The following is an 18,814-nucleotide window of genomic DNA, read 5'->3' as shown; positions in this document are numbered from 1 at the left end:
TTTTGCAGAAAGAAGATCATTCCTGAGGTGTGGTCAGCTGGAGGAAGCCTTTGGTGATGTTTGGCTGGTTGTGTCTTACATGATTCTCAGTGTGCTTCCAGGTCCCAGTCATGCTACCTCCTTTCTCCTGTGTGTGTTTACCTGTAATACCACTGGCAATGGCTGAGCTGTTCTTGGGAACACCTATGGCCCTTTGACTACCTCTTGTACATCTTTCTTCATCTCTGAAAAGAGAGGTTCTTCAAAAACAGCCTTGCCCCACTTAGGATGATGTTATTGGAAATTTCTGGCAAGTAAAACCTGTGATAACCTAATTCAGAAGGAAATGTAGAGCTAAAATGGGTGAGAGCAAAGAAAAACGCTACTTGATCAACTTTTTAATGTACAGGGGTGATAAATGAACTGTAAAGGAAAAGCTTTATGGCGTTCAGTTGAGGGATGCCTAGTAGACTGTGGAGTGATTTCCCTGGGGCAGAGTAGGGTATGGATGGAGGCTGTGATGTTTGTTGGCCAAAAGAGGCAGCGGAAAAATTGAATTACAGGCATAGCGAGAGCATTTGGGGCTTGAGAGTTTCTGTCAAGTGCAGATGAGGATGTATTTGCACGCTTCTGACAGGAGAGGAGACCTCGGCAAAGGAGCAAATCCTCCTCATCTGTCGTCTCTCCCTCCTTGGCTGGTAGTACCGAGTACCAAGGTATCCGGAGGACAGCGAGAATTGCCCAAAACACACTTGGAAGTGAAACTGAGGGGCAGTGCCGAGAAGCGTTCTGTGGCAGAGCAGCGGGCAGAGCTGCCCCGCAACCTTGAACAGGAACGCGTCTGAGCGGTGTCCAAGAGGCGTGTTATTCTTCCTCTAACGCCAGAGTGCTATTTGGCCCAATTACTTTAATAATAGGTGCAAGAAGCGCTAAAGCCTTTATTTAAAAAAGAGTAAAATAAAAGCCCGGCAGGACTTGCTTTTTCTTCTCGGCTCCGGGCTGCCTCGCCTCTCCTTGCTCCGGGCTGAGGCACCTCGGCAGCGGCCGTGCTGCGGCGAGTCCCTCGCCGGTGGCGCGAGGGGAATAAATAGCCGGGCGGCGGCGCGGAGCCCTCCGCTCCCGCAGCCCCTCCACGTCACTTCGCAGCGAGCCGAGCACGTGGGGCGGGGAGATCGTATAAATCTCCCTCTCCCTGCGCGGCTGTGATGTTATCTGCTGGCACCCGTCCCCTCCGCGCAGGGAGAGCTGAGGGGCCGGGGGCGGCAGGCGGGGGGCGCCGGGCGGAGCGCTAGAGCCGCCGGGGACGGGGCCAGCCCCAGCCCCGCGGGGGAGGCCGGCGGGCGGGGAGAGCGGCGCTGCGCTGCGGCCAGCCCCGGGCGGCCGGCTCCGCGCCTGCGACCCGCGGGAGGCTGCCGGGGCGCGGCGGCGCTGCCTCGCTGACTGCGGCGCAGGGTTGGCGTTTCGGAAGGAGGAGGAAGAGGAGGGAGCTGTGAAGAGCTGTGCGGCGCGCAGCGGCCCGGGCGGGGGTGGGTCGGTGCATGCGGCGCGGGGCGCACGCAGCAGCCTGCGGGACGGGGGATCGCCGCTCGCCGCGGGCGCCGGGCGCCGCCGCGGGGCCGGAACCGCCGCCTGCCGCTGCCGCTGCGCTGCGTCCGGGCCGGGCGCGGGGGCCGAGGCTCGGCGCCGCCGGGCGCACACGTGCGCGGCTCTCGGTGCCCGCCCGCGCCGCCGCGGGGGCTGAGCGCCGCCGGCCGCGGGGCGGTGCCGTTGCCGCTGCCCGCCGGGAGCCGTCGGGCGCCGCGGGCGCACGGCGGGGCTCAGCGCCGCGCCGGCACCCTCTCTCTGCCGGCTGCGGCAGCGCCCTGTGATACCCATCACTGCGCCTTCTCGCCCTCCTTTTTTTTTTTGTTGTTTTTTTCCTTCCCCGTTTCTCCCCCCCCCCCTTTCAGATTTTTCTTTTACAGCGCTCTGAGAGCAGCCTCTCTGCCGTTTACTTGATTTGCAGGTTTATTGTATCTGTTTGGGGGCTTTTTTCCTCCTCCTTTTTTGCTGTCCGGCTCACTCCAGCCCCGAATTGTATCTAGTTGTAGCAACTTGCTTTTTCTTTTTTTCTTTTTTTTTCTTTTTTTTCTTTTTTTTTCTTTTTTTTTTTCCCTTATTATTATTACGGGTGTTTTTTTCACTAGCGCCTCCCGTGCGTTTTCCGATTGCGAGCCGCCCTCGCAGCCTGGTTTTTAAGAGCATTTTTTCTGCAGATCTCCCCTTTGTTTGTACAGATCCCCTTTTTATTTTTTTGATTTTTTTTTTCTTGTTGTCGTTCGTTGTTAAAGTCACTTTTTTTTTTTTTTTTTATTTTTTGTGTGTGGGGGGGCGCTGTATTTAAACACTTAAAATGCACTGCTATCTCCTGAGCGTGCTCCTCACCGTGGATCTGGCCACCGTGGCTCTCAGTCTGTCTACCTGCAGCACCCTCGACATGGATCAGTTTATGCGCAAGAGGATCGAGGCAATCCGGGGGCAGATCTTGAGCAAACTGAAGCTCACCAGCCCCCCGGACGAGTACCCCGAGCCCGAGGAGGTGCCCCCGGAGGTCATCTCCATCTACAACAGCACCAGGGACCTGCTGCAGGAAAAAGCCAACCACAGAGCCGCCACTTGTGAGAGGGAGAGGAGCGACGAGGAGTATTATGCCAAAGAAGTTTACAAAATAGACATGCAGCCTTTTTACCCCGAAAGTAAGTCCTCTGTGTTTGTGCATGTGTGCGTAATTTCGTCCCCGAGGCTTAGCGGTGCTCAGCACCTTTAAATAGCACCCCCAAGCATCGTACTCTTCCTTCTTTGCTCGGCTCGCTTGTCATCCTCAGCATCGCTTAGGTGGAGGCTTCTAGGGTTTAATTTAGGTGACGGGGTCTCCATATGACTGGGTGGGTATGTTGTGGGCGATCACCTGTTGCCCCAGACTCGCGAGGTTTCCAGAGCCCTCTGAAGTGACCCAGGGATTCCTCAGGGTGCCTCTGCTGCCACCACCACGTACCTGAGCAGAGATCCCCTCTCCCGGGATCCCACTCCCTCCCCAGCACCGGGTGTAGCTCCCCGGCAGCCCCGTGTACAGCCTCCAGAAAGAGCCAATATCTTTCCACTGCTCTTGTTTCCCTTGGAGTGTCTGGAAAGGGCAGGTTTCCATCTCTCCATAACTGAAAAGAAAAGGAGGTCTTAAAAAAAAAAAAAAAAAAAAAAAAAGTTGCCAGCTCGTCTTGTCCGTGTCCCTTTAGAACATTGTCCCGCAGACTGCTTTTCGCATTGGTGCTCAGAGAGGACAGAGACGTCCTCCCTCCTCTTCCCACTTTAACTAGCCTCCCCTTTCGGTTCGTGGGCACTTTTCATTTCAGGTACAGAAAAACTTTTCCCTTCTCGGTAGCCTTGGTTCTTGGAACCTGTCTCAGCCGTCTGCCTTCTGCTGTTTTTAACGACCTTCTGGTGATCCATGCCACGTTTTGCACAAAAAAAGAAAAAAAAAAAAAGAGGGTATAAATGCTCTGTGCTTACCAAATCCACTTAGAGTGATTAATAATCATAACGACGTGCCTTTTTGTTTTGGTAGTGAAGCTTAAGTGCATTAAAAAAAAAAAAAGCACCGCACTGCCTTAAAAGAATCTAGATCATCATCATACCAAGGAAAGTGAAATACCAGAAGCAGAAAATAACTTCACCGTTCGCATAACCAAACCCTAGTCCCTAGTCATTTCATTTAGCTTGCTTCCCTCCCCCACCACTTGATGCCCTATATACTTGCTGTCTGTTTCTCAAAAGTACATAGCTCTTGCTTAAATAGATAATTCAGCCATCTTGGTAACTTTATCCTAGAGTTTCTAATTGCATTTTCCCTCTATTTATTTTTAGTTTAGCAAGTTGTAGCTTTGGGGCTTGCTCTGTCTTGCATGGGATAGTCCTAGGATACCAGCCAAGGTATCTGAACCCCATGCTCCGTGCAGCTGCCTCCATTTCTTCCTTTAGTCTTAAATGACAACATCAGGTACAGGACATCCTGGCAGTCAGAGCCATTTTATTATTGTAATTATGGCACCATCCTTAATAGCCATGATAAATACACTCCACCCTTATTACCCTTGGGGAAGAAATACTTTCTTTTTTAAAAAAAACCCCACGTATTTGGAGCCAAATGGGTATGAGCAGAGCGTTTCAGTATAATTCATAGCCGTAGCAAGAACACAGAAGTCATGCTTGTCTTCCACGTTGATGTACTGTGTTATTTTGCTGGTGGTTTTGGTAGAAGTCAGCATTTTCTTTTGAGACCTGTTAGATCATACCCAGGGCAGAGGAGCACCTATGGGCAAAGGTTAGGAAGACCTATGGCAGTGCCTTGGCTTGGGGAGTTGGCCCTGGAGCAGAGAGTCTCTGAGAATTGAAAAGTGCATCTGTCCTGGGCACATCTGTCCTCTCTCCTTCCTTCAGCAAACTGCAAAGAACCAATAGTCCAAAATGCAGCTGCATACTTCCCAGAAAGTTAAAATATCTGTGGTGTGTGACTTGGATGGTATTGACAGAAGAGGATCTATTTTTAAAATGTTGTCAGGGGCCAGATTTGGTCTGAAGTATCGATAGAGGCTTTGGAGGAGCGAAGGAGATTTCAGGTATCTACCAACAGAGTGCATCAGACGTTTGGGATCCGAGGGCCAGCTCACAGCACATCCAGCACTACTGTGCGAGGGCTGTCGCTAACATCAGAGTAAGTAGGTTAACTGTTTTTCCACTGCTCTCTAGTTATACTGGATGGAGCGAACCTTTCCAAAAAAGACAGTAAGGAAGAAATCACTCCACCATATTTTAAAGGAAGAAATTGAAAGCACAGCTCTGGCAGCCACAGGCACTTTCTCCTAGGCATTTCAGAGTGGATTTTTTTTAACTCTGCAGTGTCTGCTGTGTTGGAGAGAGGCAGGAGGGAGAAGGAGATCAGTGTGAATGCACTGGAGGTCAAAAGCTGCTGGAAGGCAGGCATGGGAAAGATCAGTGGTTCAGTTTTTACCACAAGTTGTTAACGTTCAGAAACTGACTACAACCCAAGTATTACAAATATGCTCTAATTATACTCATAGTCAGCAATATATCACTACAGATTGCTGATAGGTCTTCGTGGGGCATTTTGTAAAGTTCAGACTAAATATTTTTAGCAATGAGGAGATTTAAAAGGAAAACTATAAGAGATATTGTATATACCCTAAGGCATATTTTGTCTTAAATATTATACTTGGCCAACTGTACTGTATAAATACAGTAAATATGAATAGAACTGGCAAGATGCCAATCTCCTGGGCTGAATTTTAGTCAAGAAGGTATTTATGGGATATAAATAATACTGTGTCAACATTTAAAGAAGGGATCTGATTAGTTTTGAAATTATTCATATTAATCTTTTCACATGCTGTTAATTTAAGGCTCAAGCTAAAGTTGTGCTAAGGTTTACTGATAGTTTGCACTGAGGAATTAAGGGGGCATCTGGCTTGAGAGTCCACTTGAGGGTAAGGACATATCGAGATATAGGTAGAAATTAAGTGAGTCAGGGACTGCCTGACCCAAAAGAAACAGATGCAAAAGAAAAAATACTACAAAATTGTTTGGAAAAAAACAGCTTTTGTTTGTCAAGCATGCCTTGTGCTCAGGACAGTATGCATGTGTATGAGTCTGCATCTCTCCTAAGTCCAGGTGGCAGTCAGAATTTCAGGTTTTTCAGAGCAGTTTGAAGAGGAAGGTTGGATATGGTGTTCTCTGAGCACAGCATCAGAGAGTTCTTGGGAATTTTGTGCCTAGGCAAAGTTATCCGGGTAAATGCTTAAAACTGGTTACTGTGAATGCTGGATCACATTAGAAGCTTGTTACTTACCAGTTGTTTGTTGAATATCTAGGGCCTGATACTTAAGTTAGGTGATGATTGCCATTGCAGTCAGAGTAAACAGAAATTTAATGCCAAAACAATTAAGGATTGTGAATTGTAATGCTAATGAACAGCAGTCATACTTGAGAAAAACAGGCAACACCTTTATTTGGAGGTAAAGGCCTATTCTGTCATCTTCATTGAAAGCAGTTTTTACCACAAGCAGTGAACTGGTTTGCAGTGATAGCTTAAGGCCAATGCAGGTAAATTTTTAAGTTTTCTGCATTCTTGAAGATAGATTTATATGTACTCATTAGCCTAAGAAAACACAGTTCTTCTGGGTTTGGGCCTGGTTTTTCATGAGTTTTCAGTTACCTTAGTGTGAAGGAGCCTCCATGGGTTCCATCCTGCACTGGTGGTTAAGATTAGTCTTCTCAGGAGCTCTGCCCCATGAATATTGCTTTACATAGGCCATCCTTCTGCTGAATATTTGCCTCATGAAAGACAACGTTATAAGCTGGCAGGACACAATGACATGCTTCTACTTTATCAACAAGGACTCAATTTACCAGCAATTACACATATGTGGGTTACTTGTCTTCAGGGTACCAGAACTGATCTGGCAGACGGCTCCCAGCACTGACTGCATCATTACCAGAATGTTAACAGCTCGCCTGTGTTTGCATTTAGCACAACACAGAGTCCAATCTGACAGGTTTTCCCGTGTTATTAATTATATGGAAATAGACTCAGAAGGAACAACTTATTTTAAAACTTTCTAGCTATGCTTCATCTATGTTGTGCTCTGGAGCACCTCTTGGAGGAGGAGGTGTTTGCCAGGCATACTCTGCATTACAGACAGCACCTGAAGCAATGTGAAAGCTTTCCCGAGGAGGGATATGGGGGGAACAATTTCTTATTCCTTAAGGAATGACACTTAATGCAGTCTTCATAGGTGGAATACCCCTGGAAATTTCAAATGGCTTTAGAAAGGCACAGGGTAATTTTCTAGACAGTAGTCCTCTACATACTGAGAGGGATAATAAAATAACATGCTCTGGTGCACTAATGAAGGGCAGCACCACATGTGCTTCCTGCCTGGCTTCTGAATCACCAGCCACTTCTACTGTTAGCAGGGTGCCAAGCTGGGAAGCAGGGGGGAAGGTCCAAGAGCCAGTCTGGAGTGATACATGGTCCTTGATTTCCTTCCAGAGGATGAAGCCTACAGAAAAGCTAAATACCCATGACCCTCCTCTTTAATACTGCATGGTCAGATGAACTGCAAGACAGGGCTATATTCCCAAGTCCTTTCCATAACCCTCCTGGAATTTCTCTCTTGTGTCTGTTTGAAAGAGGCACTTTTCGCTGTAGTTTGGTGAGTGGGAAGGTTTGACAGAATGGTGGAATCATTTTGGCTGTAAAAGACTTTTAATGTCATCTAAGTACAAGTGTTAACCTATCACTGTGAAGTTCACCACTAAGCCTTGTCCCTATGTGCCACATCTATACTTTTAAATACCTTCAGGGATGGTGACTCAACCACTTCCCGGGCAGCCTGTTCCCATGCTTAAAAGCCCTTTTGGTGAATATGCAGCAGTGCCCCAGCTGCTCCCCACCCTCCAGCCATTGACAGTGTGAATGTTTTATAGTCCCAGAGACCTTTCTGGAAATGTGCCCTTGTCTTCTACTCGTGGCCAGAGATGTGCAGGGAGTGCCAGAGCTTGTGCTGCTCTTGCTGGCTGTACTTGCAGGACTAGTGTGAGTAGGTGATTGAGTGAGGAAAGCAGAGCATCATCTTCATTAGATACTGGTTTTAGCCTTGCTCCTCTTTGGTATTCTGCATGAGAACTGTAGTGGCCATCAGGATGGCTGTGTTACTTTGAAGTTACTACTTCCAGCATTTTGCTGTCAGCTTGAGATTCCTGTCTGCATCAGCGCTGAGGAAAAGGATGAATGAGAGAACTGGCTGTCATTCTCCGTAAGCTTCTTCAGCACAGCCCTGAAACATGCACGGAGCTTCACACACATGAACAGGCTCATTAGCATTAAGGCTCTGCGTATGCCTAATTAGCTTCCTGAGCTGGGGCCCAATTTATGGTGCATTTGCAGGGATGAACAAAGCCAGACAGTTCAAATCCCTCTCACTGTGTTGAAATCTGTCACTGGGGCATGGGAGCCCTGTGAGAAGGAAATGCTTTACAGTATGTTTTAGAGGGGAAAGAAGAAACTCTTCAGTGATCCTGAAGAAGGCTGACTCTGTTGGGCAGCTGCTTCCTTTGCCTTTGCACTGATGTGCTAGACTGCTTCTGTATTACAGATAAAGAGAGGAACCCCAGGGTATGGTGACAAAACAAGTCATGAGTGAAGACACACAAACATTTTTGTTCCTGTTGTGAAACCACATGCAGCAGGTTTTCAAGCAGGCAGTTTTTAGCTTGAGGATGATACACTCCCCAGGTATTATTTAATGTAATAATGTGTTACGGATGTTTCTGCTGGTTTGTTTAGATAAAAGGATTGGCTTGGTCGTTTGTTTAGGGAAAACTCGCGCTCTGCCTTACGCCACAGGCTGTTGCTTGCTTCCCCTTCAGTCTGTGCTGTGGATATTCAGTGCCTAGCTCCAGCATCACTCTTAGTTGGCTTCCTGTAGTAGTCAATTTGAAGGAGCAAAGTTTTTTCTTAAAATATCTCCCCCGTGCTTGTCCTTGCTGTCTGTGCCGTGTTAAGTGATTGCAGCTGGGCACCCGTCTGTACAAAACATACAACTGCAAGGTATAGAGGAGAAACTGAAAGATTTGTTGGTAACAAGACAATAAAATGTTGGGGGAAAAAGCCTTTAGTGTCAAGGGTCGTGTTTTATCTCCTTCCAGTGTGACCAGTGGTGTTTGGATTTATGAATTACTCATGAGGCCGTTCACTGCTGTGGTTCTCTTAGCTCAAATGGTACAGGACTGGCTTTGCAGAAATGAAGTGCTAGACCTGGCTTTGTTAGACCTGTCTGGTCTTTATAGGTTTTTATATGGTTTTGGTGCTATGCAAGTTGGTCCACAGTAAAGAAGTTGCTTCTTTGCATAAAAGAGCATTCTTTAAAACAACCAGGTTTTCCAAAGGGAACATGGCAGTTCATGCCACTGGGAAAGCTTCTGGCTCCTTGTGTTGGAGGCTTTGTTGGATGAGTTAAGGCAGCTGTGCAGAGAGACTGCTCACTCACTGTGAAGAGACAGGCTCTGCTGAAATACATCTTGTGGTGTTGTTTGGGCTCTCTGCATCCATGTTTGGTTTCCAGGAGATGCTGGACCTCACGGGCACCCCTGCAGCAGATTTGTGGTGGAGAGTGTGGAGAGGATCTTCAGTGCATCTCTCCCTTGTTCTGGTTTTAATTTGTACAGTGACTGAGGAATGCTTCTCATTTCAAGTGGGATGCTCATTGACATATTCAGGCTCTTCATTGGAGAGCTGAGCTTTTCCCCTCTGAATCCCCCTTAGGGAGGGAGTCTCTTTTTTTGTTATATAATGCCGAGTATAGTGTGCTGCTGACTTCAGGTTATTAAAAATAACTGTATAAATTATAAAACATAAGTTGACCTCATAGCCGACCCTGCTTTGAGCTGGAGGTTGAACTTCCAACATGAATTAACCTGTAATCCTTGTAATACTACATTTTAATACAAGGCAAACAGTGCATTGTATTTCAGCTTCCACAGGGTGGTCTTGATTCAAGTGTCACCACATTTCTAAAGATATGCTGTTTTCTGCCAGTCTTGGATTTGTTCCTCTGCTGTAGCTTTCTTGCACCAAACTCATCCTGTTCTTCTCTCCCACTGCACACAGTTTTATTTTGCTTTTCTTGCTTGAATGTTGCTTTTCAAATAAGCATGGTAAGTTGCATGAAAATAGACTACTGTATTGGACTTCAGCAAAAGCTGTGGCATAGTTTTAGGCAAATTGAGGAGGGGCAGGGAAGGAAAATGTTGTGATACTGACCTTTCACTTTGCTTGTTTGGCTCCTTCCCATCGTATCTAACCCACACTGCACTGACAAATACCGCATCTGTCTTGACAGGCAAGTTCACAAATAACCATTCATTCATAACTTGGAGCTGCTGTAAGACTCCTTATGGATTGCTTAATCTGACAGTTGTGCATTTGAGCAGAGACTTTGAAGCAGACTTTGCAGAATGACCGTGAGTTCAGTCTGACTTTGTGAAAGCTAAGAGGGAGGTCTCGCGTGAAAGAGGATACTGTACTCGAGGGTGCGTTGCATGTGTGCATGCGTGCACACACGTGCGTGCATATATTTTAGAGTATTAAAACATCTGTTGTTGCCAAAGCCCAAATTGGAATGTTCTGGGAAAGATAATTTAATTTTTAGCTTCTGGATTCATTTCAGTGATGGTAATTTCAACACTTCCTGGGGAGAGTCTATCGGTGGTTATGTGCATCAAATGCAGCAGTAAATCTGTCATTCTTTCCATTTCAGTTTTTCAGGCTTACAACTTCGTTATTTTTCCCTGTTTGGCTGGTGTTAGTATCCAATGTTTTCCCTGGCTTCATCTCTTTTAAACCCCTGCTTTGAATTTTAAAAGGCAAGCTAAGCCTGTTGAAGTTCCTTTTCTTACTTGTTTTTGTTTACTTACAGCATTTGCAATTCAGCAGCTAGCTCAGCTGAAATAGTGACGGTAATATATCTTTACCACAGTGATGATTGAAAGATAGGAATCAGAACATGTTGGTTTTCATTCCTTGGAGTGGAAAAAAAACCAATCCACAAAATCCCCCAACCCTGTAGGTGAACTTTGTAATCACAAGGCTGAAAAACTAATAAGTGTAAGAAGCACTGACTCTTTTGAAGTGGTCAGAGAGCACCTCGCAATCACTTATTTGATGAAGGCTTCTGCCAGATAATACTTATTAATCCTGAGCCCACAGTTGTGTTTGAAGCTGATCTCCAGTTCCCCAAATTGACAGAGCAGTCCTTGCTTATTTGAGTGGGCATAGTCCAGTATGTATAAAATTGCTTCTTTTGGGCTTTGGGCAAACAGTCATAAAGATCTCTTGGACTGCCCAGATGTACACTTGGAAGAACACCTGCAAAACTTTACATCTTCCAAAGAGCATGTAAAAACAATGCTGCAAATTTAGCCTCTTCTGATGCAGCAGTGGGTTGAAACAATGGCACAAGTGCCGATCAGAGCCTGGTGTTCACCAGAGCCTGGGGCGGGCTGCTGCTCCTTGTTCCATCTCTGCTTGGTCTCACGGGTGGCCCAGACTAGCAAAGCTGAGAGACATCTCTGCTCTCCCTGACTGTGGAGGGGCAGCTCTGCCCTTTGCATCATAGTTCCTGGCCTTTGTGCTTTGGGGCTTTGGTGCAGGAATTGATCCAGCTGACTGGAGAATGCCTAGTAAGCAAGATTTATGGATGCCAAGGTTCAGGTCCACTGGCAGTTCATTTCTGCCTTCAAATGCCTGCAGGGGATATAAGGGATATATGCCTTCAGGGAAGCATAAATGATATATTGTATTCTCCAGCATGATAGGACATTGTAAACAGTCTGGAGATGTGTTGGATCTCTGCAGATCATTGATGTTCTCATTCTCACCCAATCTCCAAGAGATCCAACCCCATTTTCTTAGCTGTTGCAGTTGGCTCTGGGCCTCCCTGGCAGAGCAAGGGCTTGTATGTCTTGTGCCAATCACTGCTTTATGCTCAGATTTTTCTTGATGCACGCTTTGGAAGTGAAGTAGCCACATTTCAACACTGAGGTTTGCTGAAAGATGTCTGTAGGTTTCGCTTGTTGTGCTCGTTGCGTGTTTATCCAGCCCACAATGGCAGGCTATTGCAGCAGACATACATCTCTAGGTCTGTGAGGGGGGAACAAGTTCCAGCTTTCTTGAAAATCAATCTGCTGTTCTGATCTGGTGGTGTGATAGGAACTGAGAGGCTCTCTGCCAGGATATACAGTATGCAAAGCAAGGGAGCTAAGTGAGCAGCTTTGGCCCAGTTTGGATGGACTCGGAACAGATTGTTGGGGGCCTGACCTTTCTCTCCCTCTTTGAATCTGGATTCCCCCATTCCAGCTTGCATTTTTTCCTGATGCTAGGAGCCATGTATTTGGAAGTTTCACATTCCACTTGCTAATCAGGGAAGAAAAGAGCCCCAAAAGAATCTAGAAAAAGAGATATTTATGAAGGTGGCCATAGTCTGAGTTACAACAATATGTGTCTGAAGGAACTTGCCTCCTCCAAGCTGCAGTCCCATTATTTACCACACTCTATTGGGAAACCTAATTTTCTCTGGCTGGAAGTGTATTTGTTGAGGTGGAGTCTGGAAAGGAATCTGCCTCATACACACTTGCCACCACTGGGCCAGCTATACATGTGATACAGTCAAATCTTTCCATTTCTCTGCCTTTTGAGAGTATGTTCCCCAGGTTAAGGGCCCTGGTCCAAAGCCTGCTGGAAGTCTTTCCACTGGTTGCAGAAGTCTTTGGTTGGGTATTAAGTGTCATTCCTTTGTTTCAGGGAGTGGCCACATCTCCAGTATATATTGGGGTGTATTACTGTAGTGTGGTGCTTTCCCCTTTATTGAGTTTCTACTCAAGACATTCTTCTGCGAAAGGCCCTGAAAAACAAAGACCATTTTGGAAAATAAACACCTTAGTTAGCTTTATTGATGGACTACATTTGTTGGCAGATGTCATCTGGGATCAGCATATGGTGGCAATATGGCAAGAACTGCAGAATGCAGAGAAGGAAGAATGAGTTAAAGTCCTGTACTTCTTAGGTATTCCACATCTTCCCCGGTCTAAAATAAATGACCATCTGACTGCAAAGGTCTTGGCAAATAAACATGCCATAATATATCTTTATCATCCTCCCTACAGCAAGTTTTTGTCTAGAAGTTCATCACTCCACATCCAGAGGCTTCTTAGAAACATGTGCAAAATCAGACCTCAGCGCCCAGAGCAGGGAAGAATCTAAAGACTTTGACTAAGAATGTGGCAAATCTCTGTGCAGTGGACTGTAAACAAAGGTCAGGACTAAGCCAACAAGGTGTTTTTGTGTTATCAATAAAATCTTTAAAGTCAGTTCTGCATAGAGCGGGAGCCAGGAAGACCATTTCTGATAGTCAGTTTGCTACATGATACATTCTGAGTTTACAAGTTGGAAAGCCAAGAAGTTTGGGAACAGGAGCTGTGCTTATAGCATGAAGGTACATGTGGTTTTACATAAAGCCTCTCTCACTTGATGTGTCTCTAAGCTCACAATATAACGATTTAACTTCTGAGATACATTTTTTTGCATGGATGAAGAGCTGGATCATTTCATTTGAGTCAGTAAAGTCACTCCAGATTCTTTCCTGTGATGTTGAAACTGGATTCTGTGCAGCAATTGTTTAGGCAAGAAGAACAGTCATTGAGTCCAGGGCTGTAAGCAGCACCTAAAGGAGTGGTTTCTTTGGCCTTTGAGAATCCCAGCCTTTTGTTCAGATGAAGACTGAGGCATCTCAGTCTTTAATCTGCTTTGCTGGTAAGAAATGTCCTGATGGCTGTTTTATATCATATTTGTACTACTACTGTATACTTCTCAAAGCCTGAAAGGACTCAACATCCAGCACGGGTTGCTGGGGGTTTGTGTGTTTCCTTTTTTTCAAAAAAGCAAGGGAAAAAGCTTGGTTTGTATACCATCTATGTGGTACTTCCTGTGTCCTGGTGGGATGAGATTTCATTTGATTCAGGATATGAAACCAAATGGTTTGGTTCTTGTTTAATATAAGGCAATATTTTAATGTCACAGGATAAGAAGTGCCTTAACTTAAGGACAGCCAGACCTGTAGGCAGCTTTCTAATTGAACCTGTATGTTGCCCGACAACTGAAGGGGATGCTCATCTCAGCAAGGATGAGATATTCTTCTCAGGATGTAATATTTCCAGGTCTGTTCACACTTATTGCTAATCAACAGCTGATATCATACTTTAGAAAGGATGAGACTGATACTGCTCTATGAAGCTTTGAGTTATGATAGAATGGACAGGTTAAAAAAGCTGGAGGCCCTCATTGTGGTCTTCTGATCTCTCTATCTGCATATTCCAGGCCATTGAGTTTTGAATTAATTCCTTTTTGAAAGGGAGTTCACAGCACACTTGGTAAATTATTCCAGTGATTACTTACATGGGCTAAAAATGGGTATCTTCATGGTTTAAGAGCTTCAAGTTCTAGCATTTGAATCTGGTTTAAACCTTCACTTGCTATTTTGAAGACCCATTGTCAGATCTGTGGGCTTTCTCTAGGTACCCACAGGAAATGGAAGTTTTGGAGAGGGGAACAGATCTGGCTAAGAGTAAGCAGATGTGGCTGTTGGAAGACACTGCAATAAGCAGCCAGGAGCTTGGCATGAGCTGCTTTATCCAATTTCAGGTGTCTTCCAGATCTGTAGACTGTGATCAAGCCACATCTCTTTAAAGTTAAGTGTGCAGTAATCCATGAGATACTTCTTAGCCTTTTCAGTTATTCTCATGGTTCCCCTCCGAAACTCCTCAGCTTTATTCATGTTCTGCCGAGACTGTGGACAACAGTATTGGACACAGTATTTCAGGAGCGGCAGTGCCATTATCAAGTTACATGCATGTTGCAAACTTGTTTAATTCAATACTACACAGTTCATGCAGCTAACTTTGGCAGTAACTTTGCCAGGAGCTTTATAAGAAGAAGTTAAAATTCATGCTTGGGTAATTATCCACCAGGGTCTCTCCCAAGTTCTTTTCAGAGGTACTGACTATCAGATGGAGTCTCCTACTTTGTAAGTATGGTCCAGTTTCTCTGTCCTACAGTTATATTAACGCACTGAAAAACATGTACATGTTGATAATTCAGGATTCAAGTCATTCTCTTTTTGGTGCATCTTCTTCATTATTTAACACACCCATATCATTATTGAATCTGCAGTTGATCAGTAATGGTTTGGTGTGCTTCCAGATGATGGATAAAAATATTAGGTAGTAGAGTACAGTAAAATGAGACCTTTGTAGATGCTTTCCTCTCAATAATGGTTTGCTGTCTACCACTGTATTTTAAGTCTCATAAAAATGCAAAGCTTTGATTAATTTACTGCTTGGCCCTGTTTGTGTCCTGTTGTTCCTGTATCCTAATGAAGCCATTATGTAGCACCAGCTTAAATGTCTTGCAGCTACCCAAGTACATTATATTAAAACAGTTGTCTTACCTACCTGTGTCACTCACTAAGGTACAGACCAGTGGGATCTCTTTTCCTGGAGCTGCTGTGGATTATACTCCCTTAGTTCCCTCTGAGCTCGTTCTCATTCCCACACTTCACATATTTTTTCAGGGATCAGTACAAGGCTGACTGTGTAAGTGCGATATTACGGATTGCCTGTTTAGGATTGTGTATGAGCTTTTATTTTCTGCCTCAAATCTTTAAGCCATTTTTCGGTGTTTAGGATTTATTGAAAGCTAGTTTTAATAATTTCCATTCTTCCCTGGACAGCTCTTTAAAACATCCTTATGCAAGTTATGCAGGCTTACTTGTTTTACAGTGTTGTTTTAAGACCTTCTGAGTTGCTGCTGGAATTTAAAAAAATCTGTTCAACTTATACTTTCCTAGCTTTTATATCTACAGAAGTATATTTCATATTTCTGTACTACTATTTCAACAGTTTTTATGAAATGGAGGAATATCACTCTTAAGCTTTAAGGAAAATCACTGCTAAGCTAAAGTAAATCTCATATCTAAGTTTCTCAGCCATGGAACTGGTCTTCCCATTTGTTTTTTCTCATCTGTTATCTGCAGTTCTTGTTTTCTGGTGTTATAGTAGTTGTCAGCAGCTATTAGTTTTAGGGTTTTTTGTTAATATATAGTTGTATTTTTAAATTTTATCTTCTTAGGGTGGGATTCTTATGGTTTCAATATGGTTCACTGACAGTTTTCTAACCTGAGTGGTCTTTGTTGATTGTGTATCATTTCAGCTTGTCCAGCAAGCTAAGTGTCAGTCCAATATCCTATCCTGTTTTCTCTGTAAACACTTCTGTCCAGTTGATTCAGTTCATTATTGTATCATCTTTGCATGACTGTCTCCTTCATAATACTAAACCCATATGTTCAGTTCTTTGGGACTTCCTGATTTTGTGCAGAACATGAGTTAGTATCTTCTACCTGAGCTTTGAATCTTGCCTGTCAAGCACCTCACTTCCATCTTAAAAATAAATTACTACTTATGTCTGGCTCTTTGAAGTTGTTTAGTTGTTGAAGTGCCAGCAACCTAAAATCAGGGTTCTGTAGAGACCAACTCATCAGAAAGACACCATATTTCCTCAGAAACCAGGTGTAAAGACTGGCAGAGTTTGGTGGCCTTCATGCTGGTGAAAGCATGAGGAGAGGTGCCACCCACTGCTCCAAACTGCAGAGTGGGTGGTGATGGGTTATCTGGGGCTCGTACCATTGGCAGCTCTTCCCTCTGAGAAGCAAGGGGCCAGACACTCCAGCTGTGAGGTTAGTTCTCTTGCCAGAAACCATAATTTTGGAAGGCAAATAATATTTTTGGGTTTATTTTCTGTGTTCAATAGCACAAGACATGGGAGACCTCCAAGTCACTGACTCAGTTGGTGACTCCATGTGCAAAGTAGTTAGTGGATGTGTTCTTCCTTCCCCACCCAGAGGTCTAAGCCTTTAACCTATAAAGAAATTTCTCTTGTACTAAAAATAGTGTAGGGGGCATAATGGATCCGAAGTCATCCTAGTAATTGCAACTTAGTAAAAGGACCTTGGCATTTGGGTTATCTGTACTTAAATAATAGGAGTTGATATGCTCATTAGCACTAAATTGGAGCTAACTCTAGCATGTATCTTCATGGAGCGATCTGGGTTGTTTACTTTTTTTACAAGTTACTGTGTCAAAGAGAGTGACCAGTTACTCTGTATTAATCCTCTCTAAGTTAGCCATGATTCCATGGTAGCAGGATTTGTGGCTACCTGAACATGAAGCTCTGCAGATGAGTTTCTCCAGGTTTTGTTGTACTGTTCTGTCCTGTCTGTGCTGCAAATTCTAATCCTTCCATGTCCATCTCTATAGCTGTTTCTGGGCTCAGTGAGCAGACACATTTCCTATGGAGTAAATTTTAGGAATCTTCAGAAGTGGCCTGGGAGCTTCCTGGGTCAGCTGCAGTGAAGAAGCAGAGGAAGGAGCTGAAAACTGAGCACCTTTGCATGGGCAGACAGGTGTGTGTTCCCTGCTTGCAAGCAGCCAGTGGCACTGCTAGTGGCTGCAGAGATTTCCTGAGAGAGGCTTAAAATCTCTGTGCTTTTCTGTTCTTGATTTGCACTGCACCATGGTGTAAATCATTTTAATTGTAATTACTGTTACAAAGCAGGAAAGACTGAACAATTTTAATGTGGTTTAATACTTTCATTTCCCTCTGTCTCTAGCATTCATCTGTTGTCTGCTGTCTTTATCTTAATAATTTAAATATGTGTTGCCTGTGCTTTTAGTCTGTGAATCTTGACTTCTCTGCAATGAAAAAAAAAAAAAAGTAGTTTTCTTTTGCTTTTCCTTATTTTACTTCTTGTAAGTAATTTTTTTTTCCTCCACAGAGTGAAAGGGTTGGACAATCCAATCTGCTTTTCTTGAATATAACTTGCTTTCATTTCCTCCTCCAGCCAGGGAATAGTTTGGAAAGGCTGTTTTCTGGACCCTTGGCCGAGCAGGAGAAGGCAGCCAGCTGTGCTTCTTGCCAGGGGAACAGGAGCGCTTCCTGGCAGAGGTGGGGCCAGAGGAGTGGAGTCTGTGCCCTGGGACTTCCTTTCATCTCCTCTACTCTCTGCAAGGCAGTCCTGAAATTTCTTGACCACTGTTAGATCTTCCAGTTAGAATAGCTAACTACTAGTGAAGCCCACTTGTATAGGAAAAAAGCTATAAAGGAAGAAAATGTAGCTTGCTCTTATAAACAGCAATAGATTAAAAATACTGATACGGAAAGATGGGTGCTCCCATGTGTCGCTATTCACCTGGTGTGAGTGCCTGTTTTGTATAGTCATTCACATGTATTTCTTCTGTTAAAAATAAGTCTATGGTTTATCCTATTCCATTTTATTATTTTATTTAGCATATTTAGGTTTGGATGTGCAGGAATCTTCTGATTTCCCCCCCCCCTTTTTTTTTTTTTTTTTTCTTCCAAATTCCTTAGTGTACTTGGATTTGTGGGATTGCTTTTGGAGGCCCTGAGTGTTGCAGAGTATCTCAGCCCTGTTGCTGAGGTGAAATATTAGGCAGGAATGCATTGCATTCTGGCTTTGGACTCCTGCAGACAAGTTGCTGTCAGCAACACTGCAAATGCTTAACTTCTTGGAGTATTCTCTGAAGTGAAATGTTGCAGGTTTCCTGGTAAAATCTAATTAAACTTAATTCCTTGGTCTTCATTGCTGGGGCCTTTATCAGAAATACACAAGCAAGAAGGCTTTTCTTTTAAGCCTCTGGGAAAAAGTTTGGAAGTATCTATCCCCTTTTATGGTTTCATCACAGACATGTTTCAGAAGAGGTCCCAGTGTGAAAATTACTCCCATGGAGAAGCCTTTCTTTTATTTGCCTCCAAGTCTGACTCGCCTAAATGTGTAACTGTTTGCTTGCCTTCTTCCTAGGGCACTTCAGTGATAGCTGGAGATGCCATGGATTCTCATGCCACCTTTTTAAGTGATACATTCCTCTATATCTGTACTGGTTTATCTTTTACCATGAACCTTAAGTGAAGTAAGCAAACAATGGCAGGTTCGTGGCTTGGCTTGAAGTCACAACTGACCTACCAGTGGTGACAAAGCTCCTCACCTGAGGGGCTGATTCTGCACTTGCACCAAAAGTGATGCAAAATCTTTAAGCTGTACGAAACCTCAGCATCACGGGGAAACTTTGCTGATGTTCCCATGTGTTTTCAAAGGTG

The 18,814-nt window shown here is 44.5% G+C and overlaps 1 protein-coding gene across 2 annotated transcripts in view; it reads left to right on the top strand.

Annotated features, from left to right (window-relative positions):
- Positions 1-2,135: 2,135 nt before the first annotated feature.
- The window catches only part of TGFB2 (transforming growth factor beta 2), a 58,306-nt gene continuing 41,627 nt past the window's right edge, over positions 2,136-18,814 (top strand). Inside the window, exon 1 of one of the 2 annotated variants that reach the window (XR_010997551.1) lies at positions 2,136-2,714. Coding sequence is in view for 1 of the 2 variants with exons in the window: in XM_068185628.1 (XP_068041729.1) it covers positions 2,372-2,714 (343 nt within the window). In the remaining variant the exon portion in view is untranslated. The remainder of the gene's footprint in view (positions 2,715-18,814) is intronic. The other variant, XM_068185628.1, reaches the window with a different exon arrangement.

Source organism: Anomalospiza imberbis, chromosome 3 (assembly GCF_031753505.1).
Source record: "Anomalospiza imberbis isolate Cuckoo-Finch-1a 21T00152 chromosome 3, ASM3175350v1, whole genome shotgun sequence".
NCBI classification, from domain to species: domain Eukaryota; kingdom Metazoa; phylum Chordata; class Aves; order Passeriformes; family Viduidae; genus Anomalospiza; species Anomalospiza imberbis.
The sequence above is the reverse complement of the archived record's forward strand: the minus strand, read 5'-3'. Positions and strand labels throughout refer to the sequence as shown.